General features: G+C 34.8%; 3 protein-coding genes across 4 annotated transcripts; all 3 read right to left on the reverse strand.

Annotated features, from left to right (window-relative positions):
* Nucleotides 1-2,409: 2,409 nt before the first annotated feature.
* Nucleotides 2,410-6,187, reverse strand: LOC144575492 (uncharacterized). The gene is made up of 3 exons (XM_078325655.1): nucleotides 4,167-6,187; nucleotides 3,218-3,522; nucleotides 2,410-2,783 (listed from the first exon to the last, which is right to left on the reverse strand). Exons 1-3 carry the CDS (start codon nucleotides 5,942-5,944, stop codon nucleotides 2,416-2,418), a joined length of 2,451 nt encoding a protein of 816 aa, XP_078181781.1. The 5' UTR covers nucleotides 5,945-6,187; the 3' UTR covers nucleotides 2,410-2,415.
* Nucleotides 6,188-9,746: 3,559 nt separating this feature from the next.
* On the reverse strand, nucleotides 9,747-12,907 carry LOC144575401 (uricase / urate oxidase / nodulin 35). Its single transcript, XM_078325539.1, has 8 exons — nucleotides 12,600-12,907; nucleotides 12,295-12,387; nucleotides 11,761-11,836; nucleotides 11,536-11,645; nucleotides 11,335-11,426; nucleotides 11,013-11,186; nucleotides 10,348-10,441; nucleotides 9,747-10,038 (listed from the first exon to the last, which is right to left on the reverse strand). Exons 1-8 carry the CDS (start codon nucleotides 12,804-12,806, stop codon nucleotides 9,955-9,957), a joined length of 930 nt encoding a protein of 309 aa, XP_078181665.1. The 5' UTR covers nucleotides 12,807-12,907; the 3' UTR covers nucleotides 9,747-9,954.
* Nucleotides 12,908-20,159: 7,252 nt separating this feature from the next.
* On the reverse strand, nucleotides 20,160-21,976 carry HDA08 (histone deacetylase 8). Of its 2 annotated transcripts, XM_078326069.1 has the most exons (4): nucleotides 21,620-21,976; nucleotides 20,740-21,320; nucleotides 20,284-20,603; nucleotides 20,160-20,193 (listed from the first exon to the last, which is right to left on the reverse strand). In XM_078326069.1, exons 1-3 carry the CDS (start codon nucleotides 21,894-21,896, stop codon nucleotides 20,301-20,303), a joined length of 1,161 nt encoding a protein of 386 aa, XP_078182195.1. In that variant the 5' UTR covers nucleotides 21,897-21,976; the 3' UTR covers nucleotides 20,160-20,193; nucleotides 20,284-20,300. The 2 variants fall into 2 exon arrangements, with proteins under 2 accessions (XP_078182195.1, XP_078182194.1); XM_078326068.1 differs by having other exon boundaries at nucleotides 20,160-20,603.
* Between the last annotated feature and the right edge of the window lie 1,094 nt (nucleotides 21,977-23,070).

Here is a 23,070-nt window from a genome sequence, read left to right on the forward strand (position 1 = left end):
GTAATTTAAAATTTAACCGTTGAATTTTTTTATGCACGAATCTCAACCCAAATGAATGGTTGGGTTTGGAATAATAGAGTCATGCTCTCCTATTTGAAGAGCAGCGGAGTTGACTCCGGTATATTATACTTTGTCACTAGTACAATGATTACTGTTACAAAATTATTCCTGAATCATAGCATCTCTTAAAATACAAATAACCCCCCCTAAAAGTTTCTAATGTTATGATTATGCATGTGATTGCTTTAAATTTGCCAGATAATACAGTAAAAGCAACAAAAATATAATGAGCACAGCTGAAGTCTTCACTGTTTCATTATTGTTTGATTGGTAATGTTGTTTTCAGATTTGAAACATTATTACCCGAAATTTTTAAATATACCATACTCTCAAAATAGATAAACCAAACAATACGATTTCTGAAAAATTTGAATTTTGACACGACCGCATCCTCTAGGTGCAGCCACCCTTTTTTGGGCCACATCCCCTAGATGTGGCTAACCTTTTTTTTTTCATTCAGATTGAACTGCACAAGAAGGAAAAAAAAATGTGGCCGCATCTAGGCCGCATAAAAGTGGCCGCATTTTGGGAATGTGGCCGTGTCAAAATTCGAAATTTTCAGAAAATGTGGTGGTTTGGTTTATCTTTTTTTTTGGGCTATGGTATATTTAAAAATTTCGGCATTATAACTCAAAGAAAAAAAATGCACAAACTTTTTGTTACCATGCTAAACCATTTAAGCAATTAATATTTCGGGCCTCATTCTTCCAACCATTAAAAAGGAGAGAAAGAGAGAGAGAGAAACGATGTTAGCCCAGGACTCGTGAAGAAATTCAAGTTTTGGATATCAACGAGCAAATGAAAAAAACCAAGGTGTTCATAAACTGTAAAAAGTGTTCATCTTTTGGTCATGTTCTTTAGTCCCCCATATGAACCCCTTAAACCAGACTCTGCTGACCCTGATTTACTCCTTTTTACCTATTGTTCCTATCCTAGCAATGCTGCAATGATCAAAGATGGCAGCTTCAATGGAGAAGAAGACAACATTTGGTTTTACCCTAGTTTTGGAATAAAAAAACTAAAAAAACACAAAGATGACAGCTTCAATGCAATAACATACTGTAAGTGCATGACATACTGCAATTATGAATCACAATTGAAAGTAAACCCATAAACAAAAACAACAATAGCATGTCATATTAAAAAGCACAGTACAAAATAACAAAATACCCTACTCTCAAAACATCAATACTTAACAAAATAACAAAACGCCCCTAGTTTCAAAACATGTATACATCACTCCCCAATCCAAACTTGTATTCACTTTTTGTCATCTTCGTCGTCACTTCCTATGGAAATTAGTTCTGGACCCCACTTGCAATTTCATCTCTTCTTTTCTACAATTAGAGAATAAGATAATATTACAAAATTAGTTGATTAAATCATAATTTTACCCTCATTTGTCAATCTCAAAAGCATTTTTTAGTTACAACCAAGGTTAAATTAAAGAAAATGACTATGTGAGTCCAACTTGATTTAATTTCAGTTCTATTCAGGCTAAAGAAATTGATGAAAAAGGTACATTAGGCACAAGGGTAAAATGGTTAAAATATAACTGAAATTGATTTAATTTCAATTTTTCATTTGGATCAACGAGTGAATGAGCTAAATCAATGACACAGCGCTAGTTGCACACATATCAAAATGGTAGGATAATAATGAGGTACTTATTTGATTGATTATATTAAACTATAGATATAAATTATATTATTTTTTACACCTGATGCAAATTGAAGAAGAATTGAACTCCAAATGAAGAAAGAAAAAAATATACAAGTTCTTATGGCTAACAAAAGGCTTGATAAACAAATTTACTTGATGGAAATTTTGAGTTTTCTGAATTTAGATTTCATCAGGTTTCAATTTCACAGCAAACAATAAGGAAAATAAAGGGCCCTTAATCAAAGTAAGTACTGCATTATATAATTTGACCATCAATAGCTTATTTCATTGTTGTTTGCTGGCTCAACTCAATATTGCTTTGATCAATAATTTGACAAGCAATAGTGTGTATATATTCAAGGAGTCAAATACAAGTAATACCATATTTGCATATAATCACCAATATATTCCTGGAAAGCTAACAATTTTGGTTTATATGCAAATACCACCCAATAGTCAAAACCAAAATACTCACCGAGTCACTGGTAAGAACAGTGTAAACCTGAAGCAAAAGAGAAGTGTAAACCTGAAGCAGAAAAAGAACAGTGTAAACTTGTAAGAACAGTGTAACCAAAATACTACCCTAAACCCCAACTTAGTCTTTTCCGTTCCGGCTAGCGTTAAAACGTTTGGATAGAGACATTTATCCAACTATGTCCAGGATCGTTGGATTAGTAGGATACATACTCAATTTTAAGCAGCTGCTTCCTCGTTGGTCCTAGCTTCCATCACCTTTTTACTTCTGATGGTATCTTTTCCGGCCAGATAAGTCTTTTTCGTATCAGAGTCTAGATTTTCCAAATCTTCTATTCCGGCCATATACCCATACAGCACATCTTCAATCTCCTTCTCATTTGCCTTTTTGTTGGAAGTGGTGCTATTGCCAGATTTAAGCAAGTCATGGAGGTGCTCCTTGCCATGTTTGGCTTGATAGAAGTGATTGTGGAGCTTTCCAGCTAGTTCAAAGCCAGTGCGGGTTGGAAGGAACTTCACCAATATTACACTTAGGTTAGATGGTTTACCATAACCCATCTTTGCTTTCCCTTCCTCTATTCCCATTTCTGTCCATATTAAAAAAATGAAAAAGCGGGTGACTGACATGAATTATTGCCATTGATATTCAACAAAAAAAAAATAGTTTTGACTCACAGCTTTTAAGGATGAAATAATTAGGAACAGAAGAGCCCTATAGGTTTTGAAACGCCACAGAAATCAATTGTCCAACAGTTCTTGTACCAAGTTGGTGACGCCAGTTACCAGATAAATAAATGGTTTAATTTTAACTAGATAAATTTGGCTATGTCAATTTTCTGTTTGTGGTACATGTAGTTGCTTTGCATTTAGTGCATCTGTTGAAAATTAAGTCCCTTCTTTTTTGTTGTTATTTCATAAATTATGATGCTCCTGAATTTTTCCGTAGTGCTCATAAAGTTATTCTAGGATTATACAAGAGATGACCCTTCAAGGACTTTTATGGAACCAAAGAAAAGCATACCTTTAAGCATGCTTCTTATCGTGTCAATACTAATGGTCTTGGACTCAGAGGCAATATTATCAATAGAGCTGTTACGTATCACAACAATAGGTGGCCAGAGAATGAGGTCTTGTTTCAACACCTTGGCCTCTTTAGGTGGGCCCACTTGGTATTGTCTGGACTCATCAGGAGATATGAGCCAATTCCAGCCCATAAGGAGGCAAAGGGCCTTCTGGAGGCCAAGGTGAGCTGCCCTAAGTCCTGGTTTTTTTGTATGAAAAGCATGAACCACCAAATTGTGAGTCTCTGCAAATTCCTTCGACTGCCTATTAAATGGGAAAAACATACAACAAAAAGGATGAAACAGTTTAGCTATAGTATTTATCAGGTAAATAACTAGGTATTTATGCCATAAAAAGGGAGAACAAGTTTGGAAAAACAATATGAATTGCTGATGGGAGGTTTAATTTATGCCCCTGAAAACCTCAATTGTAGTACTTATCACAACAAAAACATGAAATAATCACCCTTCTCTTCTGTATCAGAATTTCCTTTTTAAAAAATTAAATAAAAAAGTACATTTCATTTCATCTAATTCAACATTCACATAAATCTTAAATAGAATCAATGAAGAAGATCAGAAAGTACATTCGACTTTTAAAGTGGAGAATCAGGGACTAGAGGATACCTCATGTTTGTCAGGCTAACATCCTATGTTTGGTTGTTATGCATAAGAAATGGCATAACAACTAATCCACAACATCTCAAGAACCAGTTCATGTAGAAAACATTGGCCATCATCCACAACAACTAATCCCATTACCTTGCTTGCCCATAATCTATTACTCCATAAGCCAAATATGGATTTAGCTAACCCTTAATTTACAAAGCCTTAATGTCTCTTAGATTCGATCGAACTGTATTTATGCCTTTTAGATATCACAGTCAGTGAAGGAAGAAAAACACAAACCTGCCACAGACATAGCAAACAACGCTCCCTTTTCCAGGCGGAAGGAATTTCTTCTTCTCCCGAGAGCTCTCATTTACAATCTTAGCATACTTAAAAAATGCCTTTTCAACTTGCTTGTTTAACTCCTCAGATCCCTCCGGTGGGTCCCTCAATACTGTATTGGCAGCATCCTCATCAGCACACTTTTCATACTCATAGTTCACCTTTCTAATGTTAGGCTCATCGTCCATTCCCCTCCTTTGTAATTTGTGGGCCCGGAAATTCTCCCTTCTGAGATCCAAGGGTCCTGGTTGCAGCCTCTTCTTTACACTATTAGTTCGCATGGCAGCAGGCACTGCCATTTTCTGTGAGTGGTGGTGTTTCCCATGTATGACAACTGGCTTTCTAGATGGGCCAGCACGTCTTATTATTGGGTGATCGGCCTCAGTGAGTAGTGGAGAAGGCAGATTTAGTCGATCTTTTACTGTAATCCTTGGGTTTGATACATGACCATCTTCATCACTGTTATTATCATTGCCTACATCATCATCGTCATCTTCAAAAATACTGTCATCATAAATTACATTGTTATGAACATGGTCATGGTCATGGTCATGCACATGTCGCAACTGGTGCTCCCTTGCCATCAGCCTTTCAAGTGATGGTTCATAACCCAGATCATTTGCATACCCATTATGTGATGGACTATAAAATGTGTGGTGGAAGCGTTTGGCACAGTCGGGAAAGATGGGGCTTTGTGGTATCTCTCTCTCGGCCACACATGCAACTTCTCTCTGAAACTTGTGCCTGTCCTCAAAAGGAAGTGGCGCATCATGCCTATACAAGGGTCTTGCCATAGACCCTTGTTCAAATCCATGATAAATTGGTCCCACGTCTTTATGTGTAGAATGATGCGGAAGATCACTATAGACCCTTCCTTCCCTCGCAGTTTTAGGAGAATAAGCCGTGCCATCAACCCTAAAATAGTCATGACCTGTATATGGCATCTTTCCATACATGTCGTCAAGTGCAAGGTTATTGTAATGGTCACTGACCCGGTCCCTCGACTTCCTCAGATCATCTGGTGACCGACCAAGAGCAGCTCTGGAAATATCTTCTGGTGCAGGAAGGGAGTGTTCATAGCATAACCTTCCATGCCCATAAGAAGATTGGCCACCATCAAGTGGCCCCAAGTGAGTAGTAGTTACTGTGACAGGGTGAGGGACCTCTCTCTGGTAAAGACCTTTCCCTGTATCTCTGTCTCTACCCCTGTCTCTGTCCCTATCCCTGACCCTGTCTCCGCCATACAAATCCCGAGTATGACCATGGCGATGCAAGTCAATGTCATGGATCCCGCCGGGTAGCATATCGTCCAGTATGCTATCCTGTTTCAGTGTTTCCGGGTAGGATCTGCTCGGTCCTGTCAACGGGTGAGGATGAGGATCCAACCCATGAGTTTGGTGTTTAATCCCATGACTCAGATCTGTGGGGTAATCCGGGTGCATGTAACCCGGTACATAAAGGTCATGCTGGTAATCTCTGACTGTTGGAGAGTGATGCCTCCTCGTCCTCAGATGGTGGGGAGATGGGTAGTCTTGGTGCATGGGCTTGTGGTGGTCTGACTGCCGCGGTATGAGATCTCTCCTATAAGAACTTCTATGCGGGGGGGCTTGTACAGGAGGGCTCCCGCTTAGCCGCACCAGCCTTGGAGGCGGCTTATGGCGACGCGTGTCATCACTGTTACGATCCACGGGGTGGCGCCGGTCACGGTACTCTCGGTTGTCTCTTCGATCTCTCATCCTTACACCCTTTTGCGGTTTTGCCTCACTAAAATCTATCGAATTAACGAGAAATTGCTGTTGATTAGCAACGTACTGGTATATGGATGATCAGATCAGATCAGAACAGATTCTCTTTAGCCTGGATCGACTCAGAGAGAAATTCTCTCTCACCGACTCGACTATCTCTGTTTCGCGTTTTCTTCTTGCTTGGTAGATTGGCTTGCTTGGTGGGTAAAAGGCTTGATTAACCTAATTCAGAGAAAAAGAAATGGATGATGAACAGGAGGTTTTTTTGTTAACGAGACTAAGTAATCCAGAAATTATCACATGAGCCCCTGATAAATTTCGGAATATGTCAGTAGTACGTTTTCTTTTTGGTGTTGATACTTGTATCATATTAAACTTCACAAAGGATTGTTTTATCGTTGATTCATTATGGACTCATTTCATATTTGTTGTATTTGAGGTTAATATGTGTTTCTGGACCAACACGATTATATCGTGAAAAAATTGATGACACTTTCATTTTGTAAAGGGTCATTTATTGGTCACTTTGGTTCAAACAAAATTAAAAAAAAAAATATAAAACCTCGCAGACTAAATCTACACCAAACTAAATTGAGTGATGCTTCTATGGACATAAGATTCTATTTGTAAAATGAACATATTTTTATTTTCAAAGTTCAAACAGTCGATCCGAACCGTTCATCTTGTTCTCCATATTAATATGTGCTTGGAGACCAAAATTTACATTTTTCTGAATTGTTTTACTATTTATTAAGATGGGTACAAAATTCAATGGTCTGAATTTGATATTTTTTGTACCCATCTTAATAAATAGTAAAAACATTCAGAAAAATGTAAAATTTGGTCTCCAAGCACATATTAATATGGAGAACAAGATGAACGGTTCGGATCGACTGTTTGAACTTTGAAAATAAAAATATGTTTATTTTACAAATAGGTCCTTATGTCCATAGAAGCCTTTGCCAACTAAATTAATTAAAGTTTAATTAGATTGATTCGGTTAAACCGAAATATTATCATAATTCAGTTTATAATCAGCAACATGAATACTAACTTGTTAATCTATGTATGACATAAAATATTATAATAATTGCATAACATTTCTCAACATTTTTTTATATTTAAATTGTTAGATTTTTTTTTTTGTCAAAATTGAATTATGACCAAACTTAACCAATACAAATTTGGTTCCATTGTTGCTATTTGATTCCACAAAGTATAATTCGGCTAACACGTTTATATAAGAAATTCAACACCTTATCTTACAAGTTTTTTTGTGAAATCAAATAGCAACAGCTGAAGAAACAAAATTCAAACGAAATTGACAAAAATGATCTGAAAAGGCTCCATTTTGCAAATTCAAATTCTTATATCCGATTTTTTTATTTATATCCAAAAAAAAAATTAAAAAAATAACCAAAGAGGGGCTGTATTTTCAAAAGTACTCAAATTGGAAAAAAAAATTTATGGTTTTAGCACCAATTACCAGAAAAAAAAATTATGAAAACTCATGTCTAAAACTGAAAAAAAAATTCCGGTACCCAATTCCGGAAAAAAAATTCCCGATTTTTAGTCCCAAAATCAGAAAAAAAAATTCCGGAAATGAAATTTCCCGGTCTCCAATTTTTTTTTTTATAAACTCATTTTTTGTAACATATGTATAATATTTACATATATACATATACATATATATACATGTATTATATTATATATATAACGTTGGCTATTCTACTTCCATAAGCATATGAGGGTATCTGCTTATAAGTCATTTTTTTGTTTTCAAAATCCAAAAAGTCGATCTGAATCGTTAGATGTGATCTCTATATTGAAATGTGCTTGGAGACCAAATTTTACATTTTTCTGAATTTTTTTTACTATTTATTAAGCCACTTTGAAAATCGCTGATCCAACAGTGGCTTCTGATTTTACTGTTTTGTTAAGTCACCGTCAGATCAGCGATTTTCAAAGTGGCTTAATAAATAGTCAAATAATTCAGAAAAATGTAAAATTTGAACTCCAAGCACATTTAAATATAGAGATCATGTCTAACGGTTCAGATCGATTTTTTAGATTTTGTAAACGAAAAAATGACTTATAAGCAGATACCCTCATATGCTTATGGAAGTAGAGTAGCCAACCTCTTATATATACATATACATTTATTATAAAAAACAAGTTTATAAAAAAAAAAACCCAAATGACGTTTATAAACAAAATATCGATCGTTGTATGTCTACCGTTGAACGAAAACTTAAATTGAATTTTTGAGACAATAAACGACGCTTTTTTTTAAATTATGATGCTTTGAATGCTCGGGGGTTTTTCCCGGGTCAAAATTCGGATCCGTCTAGTCCCCCCTTTCCGAAAAGTGGTCATACGTCCAAATCCGACTTTCCTAGCCAAAGTTATGGCTGATTAAAGTTTTTTTGGAAACTAAACTTTGGAAATTCATAACTAACTGTAGAAAAATCCAAATAAATTGAAATTTGTGTCAATTCTGTGTATTTTTGAATGCCCTACATGTTGGTCTAATCACTTTTGCAGTTTGGTCCCTGTATCAGTTCAGACTTGCTGATTTACCAGCAGAGGTCAAAATAATTTTCGATCTTAACACCAATTACCGAAAAAAATTATATGTATAATATATGTATATATAATATAATACATGTATATGTATGTATAATATTATACATGTATATATATGTATATATTATACATATATTATAAAAAAAATGAGTTTATAAAAAAAAAAAAAATGGAGTCTCAAGAAAAATAGCTTTTCACACAAGTCCGATGTTTTGAAAATTCAGCACATGTTTGGTTATTTTTTTAATTTTTTTTTTGGATATAAATAAAAAAAAATCGGCACAGCCTAGTTACTATATAATATATATACATATTTCGTTTTGAAAAATTGATCAATATTCAATCTGGCTCTATAAATTAATTTTCCTTGATGTTATTAAGAGAATTAATGGCTGTTTCACACCCGTTTCTACTACCGACAAGAAAATTTTCGGTTTTTTAATTAGAAACCGGAATTATTTTTTTCTTGTTTTAGAAATTAAAATCAGAAATATTTTTTCCGGTTTCTAATCAAGAAATCGGAAAATTTTTTGCCGGTTTGGATAGTTTTGAAAATCCAGCTCATGTTTAGTTATTTTTTTAAAATTTATTTTTCTTTTGAATATAAATAAAAAAAAATCGGTAACTACTGCATATTAAAATTAATAAGCTGAGTGAGCTCTTCTAAAATTCTTTGGATTTGTATATAAAGAATTATTTATTAAAAAAATCCTGTAAAAATATGTGGTACACCTTCAAAAATAGATGCAACCTCATCAAATTCCTTAGATTTGTTATAGTGATCAAGCTCTGGCACTGATTATAGATACAATCTCAGCTAGTTCGTGAATTAGTACATCTTTGTTAAAATTTTCTTGCAATAACGGATGCACATGCTAAAATAATATGTTTCTCATACAAGATTTAATTATTTTCAATGTGCTATAATAAATGTTCTTTTGCATTGTTAATATTAATATTGATTAGATTAATTTAGGTTGCAGGTTTAATGAAGCCAGTTTATGAAGAGATTCTCAACATATTTGGGCACATATTTTTAGTCTAATTTAGCTGTAATTTGTACAACATTTTTTTCTATTGTTTTATGGTTGATTCCCAAATGCACAAACAGCTTTTGATGTGCCTTGGGGTGTTTTGAGTTTTCAATTCCTTTCAGTCCTTATCATATATTGCTTGATTGGGTTCCAAATACTAAAATTTAAATCATAACAATGCCATGTTAAGTTAAGAAACTGCGTTTACATTTATTAAGAAGTTACAAGTCTTTTTCACAAGCTGCCTGCCTTTTTATTGTTCTCTTAAACAAAGAAAACTTTATTTCTAATAAAACAACAGCACAGCATATACAAATATAGAAGGCTCCAAGAAACACCTGCTTGCAAACAATGTCATTTTTAAAGGGCCTTACTGAACTTTTACAGTTTTGACATAGCACGGCTAATGGTAGCTTGTATGGTACCATGCGGCTCATCAGTCGGCAGATATACATCGTCTGCAAACTGTTTTGATTTGCAAAAAAAAAAAAAAAATTAGGAGAAAAAAAAAATGGCAGAGAAACCATAAATTTACTATGACATGATTAAAATAGATAAAACCATGGAATTCACTCCAATTCATATTCAAGTTAGTTTCTTTGGCTTTGGTTCTTCTATTTGTTCAGTAACTGCAAGGTGGTATAATATTTTGGTATGGTGTTTTAGTTTTTACAAGATGTATAATTTTTCAGACCATTTGCCACCTTTCCATTTCGGGGCACACTCGTAACTATACAAGGAAATAAATCACTACATAAATAGCAAGAATCTGACCTTGACCATATTAGGGTTTTCTTTGCTGGACAGATTAAGCGGCAAGAAATGGAGATTTGGCATTCTCAGATGCACCCACTCTATATCTTGAAACCTAAAAACAAATATTTAGAAAAATATAATAAGAAGAATGTCAATGTAAAAGAGATATCAAAGAAAAGCAATCTTGGCAAGTTTGTAGAGGCAACACAAATGAGAGAAAAAGGTGTTGTGTCTGTATGCAATAATTAAATGATCTGACAAACACATAAAAAATAAGTGAGGTTATGGTACTATGCATAGCGCATAATGATCCGTACTATGGATCAATATCTCCATTTTCAAAGTTCAAACAATCGATCTGAACCATTCAACATGATCTCCATATAAAAATGTACTTGTTAATCAATTTTTACATTTTTTAGAATTTCTGTACATTTTTTAGAATTTTTGTACAATTTTTTTTTATAGGTAGGAAATCAATTGATCTAAAAATTCTAGACCATTTGAAAATAATGATTTTTAACCTATCTCAAAAATTAGTAAAAAAATTCTAAAAAATGTAAAGTATAGTCTGCAAGTACATTGTCATTTGGACTTTGGAAACAAAAATATTGAGCCGTAGTATGGACCAATCTAAGCTATGAATAGTACCATAGCCTCACTCGTTATTATTAGAAAATAACCTATTGAGAACTGCTGTAGCCATGAGGTAAAGCGTATTTTGAACTGATGGGCTGTATACTCCAACATCCACTGGCCCAAAAAATGTATCAGTTAAAACTTTTTTTATTCCATCGTATCTTTCTCTGAAAGAAAATGGTGCTGGCGGAATCTGAGATATATTTTCAAATTTGTACCTGCATTTTATATTCAACATAATCTGACTAAGCAAAGCAAAAAATTCTTTATTTTCTTTGACGAGCATGACATGAGAGAGATAAAATTATACATTTTCAATTCAAGCAACAATACTAATTATACTAATATAAATGAAAAATATCATACCTCCAGGAAGAGGTGACCTCTGTAGCTACTATTCTTTCTCCTGTATCAGGTAAAATAGTGTACTTGTCTCTCACAAAACCTTCAAATCCAGACTGCAAAATTTTCAGACATTATGAAAATTACTTTCAATGATTCACAGAATCATTTTCATCAATTGATTACTCATGCAAGAAGTAACAGTAAACAAATTCTTAATTGTACCTGAGTGGTCTTTAGCAGAGAGAGCTTCTTAAGTCCTGAAATTATGTTCACTGCCCCACATTTTTTCATAGTAACCTCAGTAGTATGCATTTCAGATCCAAGCTTAAATCCTTAAATAAAACAAAAGTATACCCGAACAGTTGACGAGAAACATTTGTTACTAATTTACTCATGTTATATAAGGAGATATAGTGTCAAAGTAAAAGTCTTTAAGAGAAAAATTACCATGCGAATGTGGTTTGCCGTCTATAAAAACACGCTCCCATGGCTTTTCATTTATGCTGACTATTGCTCCTGTCACCTAGAAAAAACATGCAAAAAGTAAACAATATAACACTTCGATTTAATTTATTCAAAAGAAAAAGTTGAACTAGAAGAACAAGCTTTTTAATGTACACAAAAAAAGGTGCTGCCAAACTATTCTTATTATAATAAAAAAGTATATTTAATCAACTAAAACTGAGATCAAGCCCAGATACTGGAACCTCAATCAACAAAACCAAATTTCAAGAAAAGGAAGCTATCAAAACCAGCATGACTTGTGACCATGAGTGAATCAGTACCATACTGGTACCAGATTATACATTTATACTTGCATATCATTAAAGTTTTGTCTGACACTTTCTGGACCAATAAACAGCAGATTTTGTTGATCGACGAAATCTATGGATCAAATTGTATGGGAAAATTTAGCAATTAGGGATTTACCTAGACAAAGAAGTACATAATTTATAGATCTAAGCATAATCCTTTAGTTACCTGTGGGTAGTAAGTTGTAAAGTGCCTCGCAAGAAGAATTGCAAACTGCTCCATGGTTAACTCCTTGGTACTCTCCTTTGCTTTCCCATAAACCTTCAATTTTAGAAAAAAGTACAAATATTCATTCTAATCTGGTGATCTTATCAGAAAAAGCTATCACATTAAAAGCCCACTTTGATCTAAAACACCTTTGCACATGTAAACAAAATCAAAGTTGTTTCCTTTTTTTCAAATAAAACTTCCAGTTGATACAACTGGATCTGACAAAACAATTATAGAAACCAAGGAGGGGGAAAATAATTTACAGTGTTTTTCATGGAATCAGTTGCCACAATAGAAGAATTGTCGTCAGAAGTGTAGGCGGGGAGGCAATCAGAGAAGAGGCTGACGTCAACATCCCACTCCACAATGACGTGAGCGCCGCCGGAGCTCCGGTTGTGGGGCCTCCAGACGCGAGCCACTCTGACGCGGCTCTTCCCATGCCTCTGGTCTATCTTGAATCCCTCCGCCATTAATGAAAGCTTCTTGGGTTCGTCTCTAATTTTGTGTGTGTCGGAGTTGGAATCAAAGAGTTTTGATTCCCTGGGGAAGTGGTAAGAGAGACCAACAAGGCTCTGGAGAAGGAAGAGGGATTATATAGAATTCACATCCTCTCAGGGTACCGGACTGAGTGCAGTTGAATCGGTCCAAAATTGTTCTTTTTAACTTACACGAATCTCAAAGCACAAATAATACTGCCCCTTCAGTCATCCGAGCAAGAACCGAATGAAATTAAATGAACTGTCCTTTTCAATTGTGTTGAGTCGGGTACATGGGAGAATACGGATCCGATTAAATAAAGCAAATTTGGTTTACACTGGAGGACTGCTGAGTTTCTGATATAATAATATGTGTTTGGAGACTAAATTTTATATTTTTTGGAAATTTTTTATTATTTTTTTAGATAGGTAGAAAATCAAATATCTGAATGGTGCAGAATTTTTTAGATCGAGTGATTTTCTACCTAGCTAAAAAAATAGTAAAAAATTTCCAAAAAATGTAAAATTTGGTCTCCAAACACATATTAATATGGAGAACAAGATGAACGGTTCGGATCGACCGTTAGGATTTTAAAAACTCAAATATTAAGCCGTAGCACCGTAGGCCTCTATGCTATCCATAGCACCCAAGCCTTACTCTATATATATATAGAGAGAGAGAGATGGGCTATGGTGCATTGCAATGCATAGGCACCCTTGTGCATTGGAGCATAAATCATCGATTCAAAGTTCAAATGACTGATCCAAATCGTTCATCTTGTTCTCCATATTAATATGTACTTGGAGACCAAATTTTACATTTTTTGGAATTTTTTTACTATTTTTTTAGATTTATTGAAAATCTGCAAATCCGGGTGAACAGTAAAAACAGTAAAAATTTCTGGACCACTGGATCGGCAATTTTCAAAGTGGCTTAATAAATAGTAAAAAAATTCCAAAAAATATAAAATTTGGTCTCCAAGTACATATTAATATGGAGAACAAGATGAACGGTTTGGATCAGTCATTTGAACTTTGAATCGATGATTTATGCTCCAATGCACAAGGGTGCCTATGCATTGCAATGCACCATAGCCCATCTCTCTCTCTCTCTCTATATATATATAGGGATGGGCTACGCTACTCCATAGAGTAAAATGCGTTTGTACTCCACGCCGTATTTTTATTTTGAAAATTCAAACGACCGATCCGAACCGTTAGATGTGATCTCCATATTGAAATATACTTGGAGACCAAATTTTACATTTTTGGAATTTTTTTACTATTTATTAATCATTTTTCAAAATTTGTATTTTGCTGTGAATAGTAAAATTTTCTGGACCATCGAATCAGCAATTTTCAAAAATGCTTAATAAATAATAAAAAAATTCCAAAAAATATAAAATTTTGTCTCCAAGCACATTTCAATATGGAGATCACATCTAACGGTTCAGATCGGTCGTTTGGATTTTCAAAATAAAAATATGGCGGCGTGGAGCACCAACTCATTTTACTTCATGGAGTAGCGTAGCCCATCCCTATATATATATATAGAGAGAGAGAGAGAGAGAGATGGGCTATGGTGAGTTACAAAGTAAAACGCGTTTCTACTTCACGCAATATCTTCATTTTCAAAGTTTAAAACGTTGATCCGAACCGCTCAACATGATCTCCATATTGAAATGTGCTTGGAGACCAAATTTTACATTTTTTGAAATTTTTTACTATTTATTAAGCCACTTTGAAAATCTTAAAATCCGGATGAACAGTAAAAAAACAGTAAAAATTTCTAGACCATCGGATCGACGATTTTCAAAGTAGCTTAATATAGTAAAAAAATTCTAAAAAATGTAAAATTTGGTCTCCAAGCACATTTCAATATGGAGATCATATTGAGCGGTTCGAATCAACGTTTTGAACTTTAAAATCACAAAATATGAGTGTAAAATAAAATAATCGCTTTACTTCGCAACTCACCGTAACTCATCTCTCTCTATATAGTATATATAGTTTCTCATTATATATATAGTTTCTGTAATTTAAGGTTCAAGAGAAATGTTTCGTCTATACCACGCTAGAGAATCTTTTACAATAATAAAAAGAATTTGTAAATATCGATATGATTTTAGTAAGTATAATTATAAGAATAAAGAGTAGTTGCTAGTTAAAAAAAAATGTTATATTAATATTTCTTTCAGATTTGTCACATAATAATTTTGTAATTATTTTTAGGTATCAATTTTTAAAATGTAAAAAGATGAAGTGGAACTGCCAAGATCACTAAAAAAAAATAGTAAAAAGATAAATTGAAGTTTGTAATTATTTCATAAGAAACAAACAACTACAGTAAGTATAATATGAACAAATATACTGGTCACAACTAATATATTTCAGAGAAGATATCACTTTGTGCTTACTATTCACTTGAGCTCTTTGTTTCATATTTTCCATAAAAGATAAAAGGAGTGCAAAATAGTTCAAAAATTGAAATGAAGATGCATAATGGGTCCTAGTGTGTAGTGTCCGATCGGTTAGGTCATCAGTAAAATTGTGAGTTGTATAGTTGGAGAAGATTAGTGTTTCTTCATCTTGCACAAAATGATCAAAAAGACACGTGGAGCAAGCAAACAACAATACTGCTTTCCAGCAATACAGCAAATTGCTTACCAGCGGATTCAAATCTGCTCCTTTTCTTGAGAAAAGGAGCACCTCCTATTCTTCAATCCGAACCGTTCAAAAGCGATCAAACGGTTTCAATTAATTTTTTTTATATCAATATAATCTATTAAAATGAATCATATATAATTGAAGCCGTTTGATCGTTTTTGAACGGTTCGGATTGAAGAAAAAGAGAGTGCTCCTTTTCTAAAAAATGGAGCAGATTTGAATATGCTGGTAACCTGCCCACAGTCTGGACCCCCACATTTTTTTTTTGACTTGGGCCCCCACATATATATCCAGTATAGCTCATCCAACGGAATCCATATCCTCTTTGGTATTTCCCCTCAAAAAAAAAAAAAAAAATCCATATCCTCTGAAGTTGTAAAAAGATGAAGTTTGTAATTAATATTCACTAGATGATTGAATCTAATATTATTGATGTGGCCAAAACCTTATTATTTCTAATTAAAAAAATGAAAGTGTTGTAATTGAACGGCTCAATACAGAGTCTTGGTTTTTTAAACACCTATTATTTCTCTCTCGTTGGTAATTCCAATTTGAAATAATAAATAAATTCACTATTGTTTATAATATATCTCTTTCTATTCATCAAATCTCTTTTCGCCGTCCCTTCTTTATTATGCCTCACTTTATGCAGTTTGGCCCGTAATTAGACCATAAAGATACATTCTAGTTTTGATAAATTTTGTAGAAATAATAGCAATAATGATATTAATTTTGAAATCTCCGAGTCTTTATCTGAGAGTCTGAGACTATTATAATATGACCCCAACCACGAACTTTATGTGAAATAAATATAGCATTATATGCAAAAATGATGTTGTTATCTAAGGATCATAAAATATTATCAGAGAGGTTATTGATATTACTGATGGAATCATTTTAAAACAATTAAGTATTAATTTGTAATCTGTCTTGTATGTCTATTTCTTTACTAATAAACATGACTCTTTTACTATTAAAAAAAAACTAAGATACTCATGGCAAATTTTGACAATTTTTCATCGAAACTAAGATACCGTGAGAACTTTTTATGACTATTGAAAGATAGATGGACCTCTTTCACCAAAAACAATATTTATAGAATATTTTTATCGGATTAGATGTTCAACTCAAAATATATTTTTTTTAAGTTGAGAGATATCAAATCTTTAATGATATTACAAATAAAGTAAAAATAAATACAAAGATGATACGAGGACTACTTTATGTTGACTAAGAATGTCTATAGGGTAAATTTCGCTGTAGGTCACTAAACTTTGTTATTTGTCACGAATTGGTCACTCAAGTTTGATTTGTCCCTTTTAAGTCACTCAACTTTGTTATTTGTCCCAATCAAGTCCTTCTATTTTTTCCATCCAAAATTTTAACGGAATATACTAATTCCGTTAGTATTTTGGATGGAATATACTCATTCCGTTAATATTTTGGATGGAATGCGTATATTCCGTTAATTTTTTGGACGAAATAAAAATATTCCGTTAAAATTTTGGATGAAAAAGTGTAGATGGACTTGATTGGAACAAATAATAAAGTTGAGTGACTCAAAAGGGACAAATCAAACTTGAGTGACCAATTCGTGACAAATAACAAAGTTTAGTGACCTACAGCGAAATTTACCCATGTATATATGTACAATCATTTATTATTATAATATGTTAGTAGTCGATAATTTGAAATGGATGTTTATTTTAGAATACATTACACAAGTAGTATTTAAGATATTTCGTCTGTATATCATTTTGATTTTCAACTTAAAAAAAAAAAATTTATTCATTGCAGATTTGTACAAATTTGTCCTATTTATAATATTTGTTTAAAAAAAAAGATGAAAAGTGGCATCATAATCATATATGCATGATGTATTGCTTCGTTACAAAAATTAAAGATAATCAAAATATAGGCTAATAAAAATGATACATGTATATTTACCAGTGCTAGATTATTTCATAAATAACAAACAACTACAATAAGTATAAGTATAAGATGAACAAATATATCGGTCACAACTAATACTTTTCAGACAAGATATCACTTTGTGCTTAACTATTCACTTGAGCTCTTTATTTCATATTTTCCATAAAAGATAAAAGGAGTGCAAAATAGTTCAAAAATTGAAATGGACATGCATAATTGGTCATAGTGTCCGATCGGTTAGGTCATCAGTGAAATTGTGAGTTGTATAGTTGGAGAAGATTAGTATTTCTTCATCTTGCACAAAATAAGTAAAAAGACACGTGGAGAAAGAAAACAACAATACAGCAATACAGCATAGACTTGTGTGCCAAACAGAATAAAACCAAATTGCTTACGACTTACCTGTTACCAGCCCACAGTCTGGGCTTGCACGTATATATCCAGTACAGCTCATCCAACGGAATCCATATCCTCTGCGGTAACATAATATTATTTTTAGGAAAAATAGGCATAAGTCGTCCCACTAGAATAAGATGCCAAGTACAAAAAAGTCAACAATAGAAAAGGACTGACAAGTAAAAAAGAAAAATCTACTCCAAGAAAACTCAGTGCCTGGAATTGGCCGGCATCATGAACTAGGTATCTGTACCTCTGAAGAGGCAGTACCAAGGTTTCAGCTAGCATTTTTATTCAAGCTCATCCTTGACCATAGGCAAAAACAAATGCATCAAATCTAAACCTAGTGTGGAAAAAATGGCACGGCGGAGCCGGCTCCGTCACGGTAACGGTAAGGAACGGCACGGTAACGGCATGGAACGACACGACACGTGTTACTGTTCCGTATCGTAACTCGCGTGTTGCATGCCATGACCACCCCTTGGCATTTTGGTCACGGCACAGCACAGTACGTAATCACGCGAGTCACGTGTAATTAGAACTGTTAGGTCTTAATCAAATGATAAATTTTGAAGAAACTAACTTAAATTATGAAAAAATAGTTAAACATGAAAAATATAATTAGTTACATTTAGACACGGGAAACAATCATGGTAACTATTGTAGTTTTGAAATTCGGAGTCAATAAAAATTTCAATATCCAGAGTGTTGCAAACAAATTATCAAACTCAACCCTACCTTATGTCGGCCGTAAAGGGCTCATAGCCCGTCTCCTGACATAAAACGAAGAGTGCTGAAAATGTGTCTGACAGGTGAGACCCACCTGTCAGCAATACTGTGGAGGGTACCGTTTACTCATGAATCCAAAATTAATATATAAGATGTGATAATCCACTAACAAATTGTAGTATAGATTAGACCAAATTATATAGCATGGTGCTCCTAACCAGGCATGAATTGTATTGAACCATGGTCACAAAATCAAGGTTCCGTTTCAGATTATAAAACCAGCAATAAATATTTAAAGCTTCAAAGTACCTGGTATAATACTTCTGAGTCACTTCCACAAAAAATATTAGAAGATAGGAAGTTCGCAAAAGAGAACCACCTCAGGTGTTACATGAGCTATATTAGCTTATCCTTTACATTTTTCAATAAAAAGGCATTCCAAGACAGAACGCACTATTACACTAAGCCAATGCTTTCTAATCCACCTTTTATATACCCACCACAACTTTTAAAATGATCATTCAACTTGCTATTTCTGTTTTATAATGGCTCTCTAATTGTTTACACTAACAAACCCATAACAAAATCACAGAAAAAGCAGCAGAAGCACCTTTCAGAGAAGTTATAACCTACCTTGATTCTTGGCAACTTGATCAAACGAAAACCATGAGCATATATCATCACCCACAGTATTCCTAACAAAATACCCTTTTTTTAACACCAAATAGATATGAACCAAACTATATTCTTACATGCGTTGGTAGAAGTTAAAAAACTAATACGACTGCTAACCCCACTCAAACTCGTACTAACACAGTGATTACTCACACCACGATCCCTTCACTAACTGAATCAACGGCTTTGTAAATTAATTCCTTTGCACTCAGTCTCCTCACCAACTGTTGGCTCCCACTGGTTAACCAATGGTGCTAACACATTCACAACATGCGCCGTGTCGGGTCTTTGTTGTGGAACTTGTGCCGCACAGTGACCTGCCATCTCAGCGACGATTGAGATGACATCAAGAGTGTCATTAGTTAGGTCTATAAAAGGGGATTTGGAGTTCTCCCCAAGCTGTGTCTCATGTAAAGCGGCTAATCCAGTTATCAGCTATGTTAAGACAATCTCAAAGCTAAGCACATCATCTTTTGTAGTTATTTTACCAGTAACTGTAAGGATACTACAGGATTGTTTAGGTTAACAAAAACAAAGCTCACTGGTGTGTGCTCCCTTTGGTATTAAGGTCAAGCTTAAAGGCACACAATGTGCAAAATTTGGTTTGCAGATGTCCCAATTGCGAATTTCTTTGGGCACTAAGAGACTCCAATTTGTTAGCAGAAGATTTTGAGAAGAGGATTAAAAGGTCAAGGAATTATATGAAAAAATGGGCCCCCACAAGTGAACATCTCAGGACACCCATTTGGCGGAGGGTTTTTTGACCCACATTCGTTGGAATTCAATCCTAGAGGGGCTTGCATCCAAAAATCTAAACTCTGTTTTACAACCAGCATTTTTTTACTAGTACCAGCAATTAACCCTTATCCTGTGTTCTGCGCATAGAAAGCAAGTTGCTCTTCAACAAAAATAAAGTCGGTTATGTATCACACAGCAACAGCCTTCTTGAAAATAAGGAAAAGTTCAATAGAAAGTGCCAAATCTATAGTTTGCACCCATGGAAATATGCAACAATTAACATGTTTTTATTAAACCCAAATTAAATCATAACTATGCACAAATAGAAAGAGACAAAAGACTTTTACATTTCTAGATGTCTTTGAGGTAAGGGATAGTTTCTCTCCAATACCTCTTGATGGCATTGACAACTTCGCAAGCAAGTCCTGAATCTTCTGGATAACCCGCAATTGGGTCCTCCAGTAGTGGTTCTGAAACTTTCAAAACCCCTTCTATTGTTGCATGGAGGCAATACGCAGAGTATGTAATATGATAACCTCCCTCTTGAACTATCAACAGCCGTCCCTTGCTGTGCTCCTCGGCCATAGCTCTTACAAGCCTTCCGATTTTTCTATACCCATCCATACTCAGACATTGTCTCCCATTCGGATCAAACTGTCAAAACCATAAATCAATAATAAAATGATATAACAAAACATACATAACAATAAGGATGGATAAAGGGAAGAGATGTAAAAGTTAATAAGCTGTGAGAAGAAATAGATTTGAAGAAAAAAAAAACTTTACTAACCATGCTGGAATCTTGGCCAATGATAAAAACAATAATCTCAGGCTGGTACTGGCGCACTGCAGGCACAACCAACTCATCAAAAGCATACTGGTAACTCTCATCCCCACTACCATTTGGTAAGGGTATATTCAGGTTATACCCGTAACCGTTCCCCTCTCCTAACTCCTCGATTGAACCACTTTGCGGATGTGATGGGCCCCACGACCCATGATTCATATGCAATGAAATCGTTAATACGTCATTTGTATTATAAAACCCCTCGGCAGTACCGTTACCATAATGCACATCTATGTCAATTGTTACGACCCTTTTAATGTTAGCATTTAATGCGAATTTTATTGCCAGGCCAGCATTGTTGAGGAAGCAATAACCGTCTGCACGTGTAGGTTGAGCATGATGACCTGGAGGTCTGACAAGGGCATATGCCAGGTTTGCTCGGCTGGAAAGGATGTGATCCATGGCTGACATTGTGGACCCTGCGGCCAGAAGTGCCACGCCCCATGAACCAGGGTTTAAGAATGTACCGGCACAAAGTTCCGTGCTTCCTCTTGCATTAGCTTGTACCAAGTAATCTATGTACTCTGATGAATATAAAAGTGTGTGTTAAACCCTGTATGTACGTGAATCAAGTAAAAATATATATTGTTAGGAATGCAAAACAAGTGCTTGATGAAAAATGCACGAAAAACCATACATGTTAAAGCAAAAAAACTAACACCCTTTAGAGTAAAATGCGTTTAACTTAATTAATTGATGAAATTGGATGTGCACACCAGGTGTTCGAGGAAATGTCTGTGAGAGATAGGTCCCGTATGAGTAGTAACTACCGCATGGAGAAATTAATCGTTCGATCAAGCAAAGGGATAAAAAGAGTGAGTACCACGAGAGTGAAAAGAGAGGAGCTCAGCCACGTGAGCGGGGCGTCCGGAGTGCCACGTAAGAAAGCGAGAGAGGGGTCCTTTGCGGAGTATGGATACCATGTTGCGCACCCGATCCGCATTCTCTGGATGCTTATCGAGTACTTCGAGGAAACCCGGGTCAAAGCCCGTGTCGAAAACTCCGAATCCGGTGTCGTGATCCAGCATGCCTTCGTGCCAGAACACGTGAAGCAGCGCCAGCTCAGCCGGCTGTGAAGGGGAAGGATTATCCCCATCCATGGCAAAAGAGCAGTGCCACTGTGCCACTGGTCTGGTTTCAGATATCTTTAGATATTTGTTTTCCCAGCTGAGGTGAAACTCAGGAAAGCTACTGACATGCGAATTGGTTTAAAAAAAAAAAAGGGAAAATTAGTTATGTGCCACTCCAAAACTTGAAATTAGTTATTTGCCACTCTAAAATCATTAAATTTAGCAAATTGCCACCCTTATACACTAAATTCAGATTTCTGATTTAAATTATTATGAAAAGTAATGTATAATAATACGTATTTTGATATTTTCAAAATTACCCCTCTTAAATGAAATGGTGTCTCCAGTCTCTATTGTCTTCTATAAACTCTTCCCTTCCAGTGGACCTTCCAAACGCAGTCTCTACCTGACCGACAAATCTCTCTATTCGACCCCCTTCTAGATTTTTTATATCGCCGATGAAAGAAAAGCTTGATCGCCGGCCGCACCCACTCCAGCACGACCCCCGCTCTCTCCAGCGCCTCCACCCCTGCACGGATCTCTCTCCAATTGCCAAACGCACTCGCCAAAACCTTCTCCTCGCCACCCTTTTCTCCGTCGAGCTATCTTCCAAACGCATTTTTTTTTCTTAACAAAAATGAACCAAAATCAGTTCTACAATAATGTGAGGTCCAATTATGGGCTACAATATTGTTTATGCTTGTTTATTGATCATAATTATTTTATTTCTCAATTGCAGAGAATTAGCGATGAAACATCAAGCAAGGGTCTAACGTGTGCTTCTATAGTGCACGATGACGAAGATGACAATGAATTTTAAATTGAAAATGACTATGGCACTTTTATACCAGTATGCACTTAACTGAGTATGACTGATTTGAGAGTGAAGATAATTTTTATATTAGTTAAGACTGAATGTTTTACCGTATGAATTAGAGGTTTTTTTTTGGTAATTTTTGCTATTTCATTTAACTCTATTGCTTTTGATATATGCAGTTCAATTTCGTTTATACTTTCAATTTATCTCATGCTTGTTGGTATTTCATTTATACTTTCGATTAGTCATATTTCTGTTTAGTCATTTTTGAGTACTTTCAATTTTAGTCATAAGTTTTGTCCTTACCTCAATTTTGATAAACAGGAAACAGAAGTGCTGTATCAGTCCAAGATTTTATAAGCTTCCTTTCCAAATTCTTTATTATAA

Source organism: Carex rostrata, chromosome 24 (assembly GCF_964058835.1).
Source record: "Carex rostrata chromosome 24, lpCarRost1.2, whole genome shotgun sequence".
NCBI classification, from domain to species: Eukaryota; Viridiplantae; Streptophyta; class Magnoliopsida; order Poales; family Cyperaceae; genus Carex; species Carex rostrata.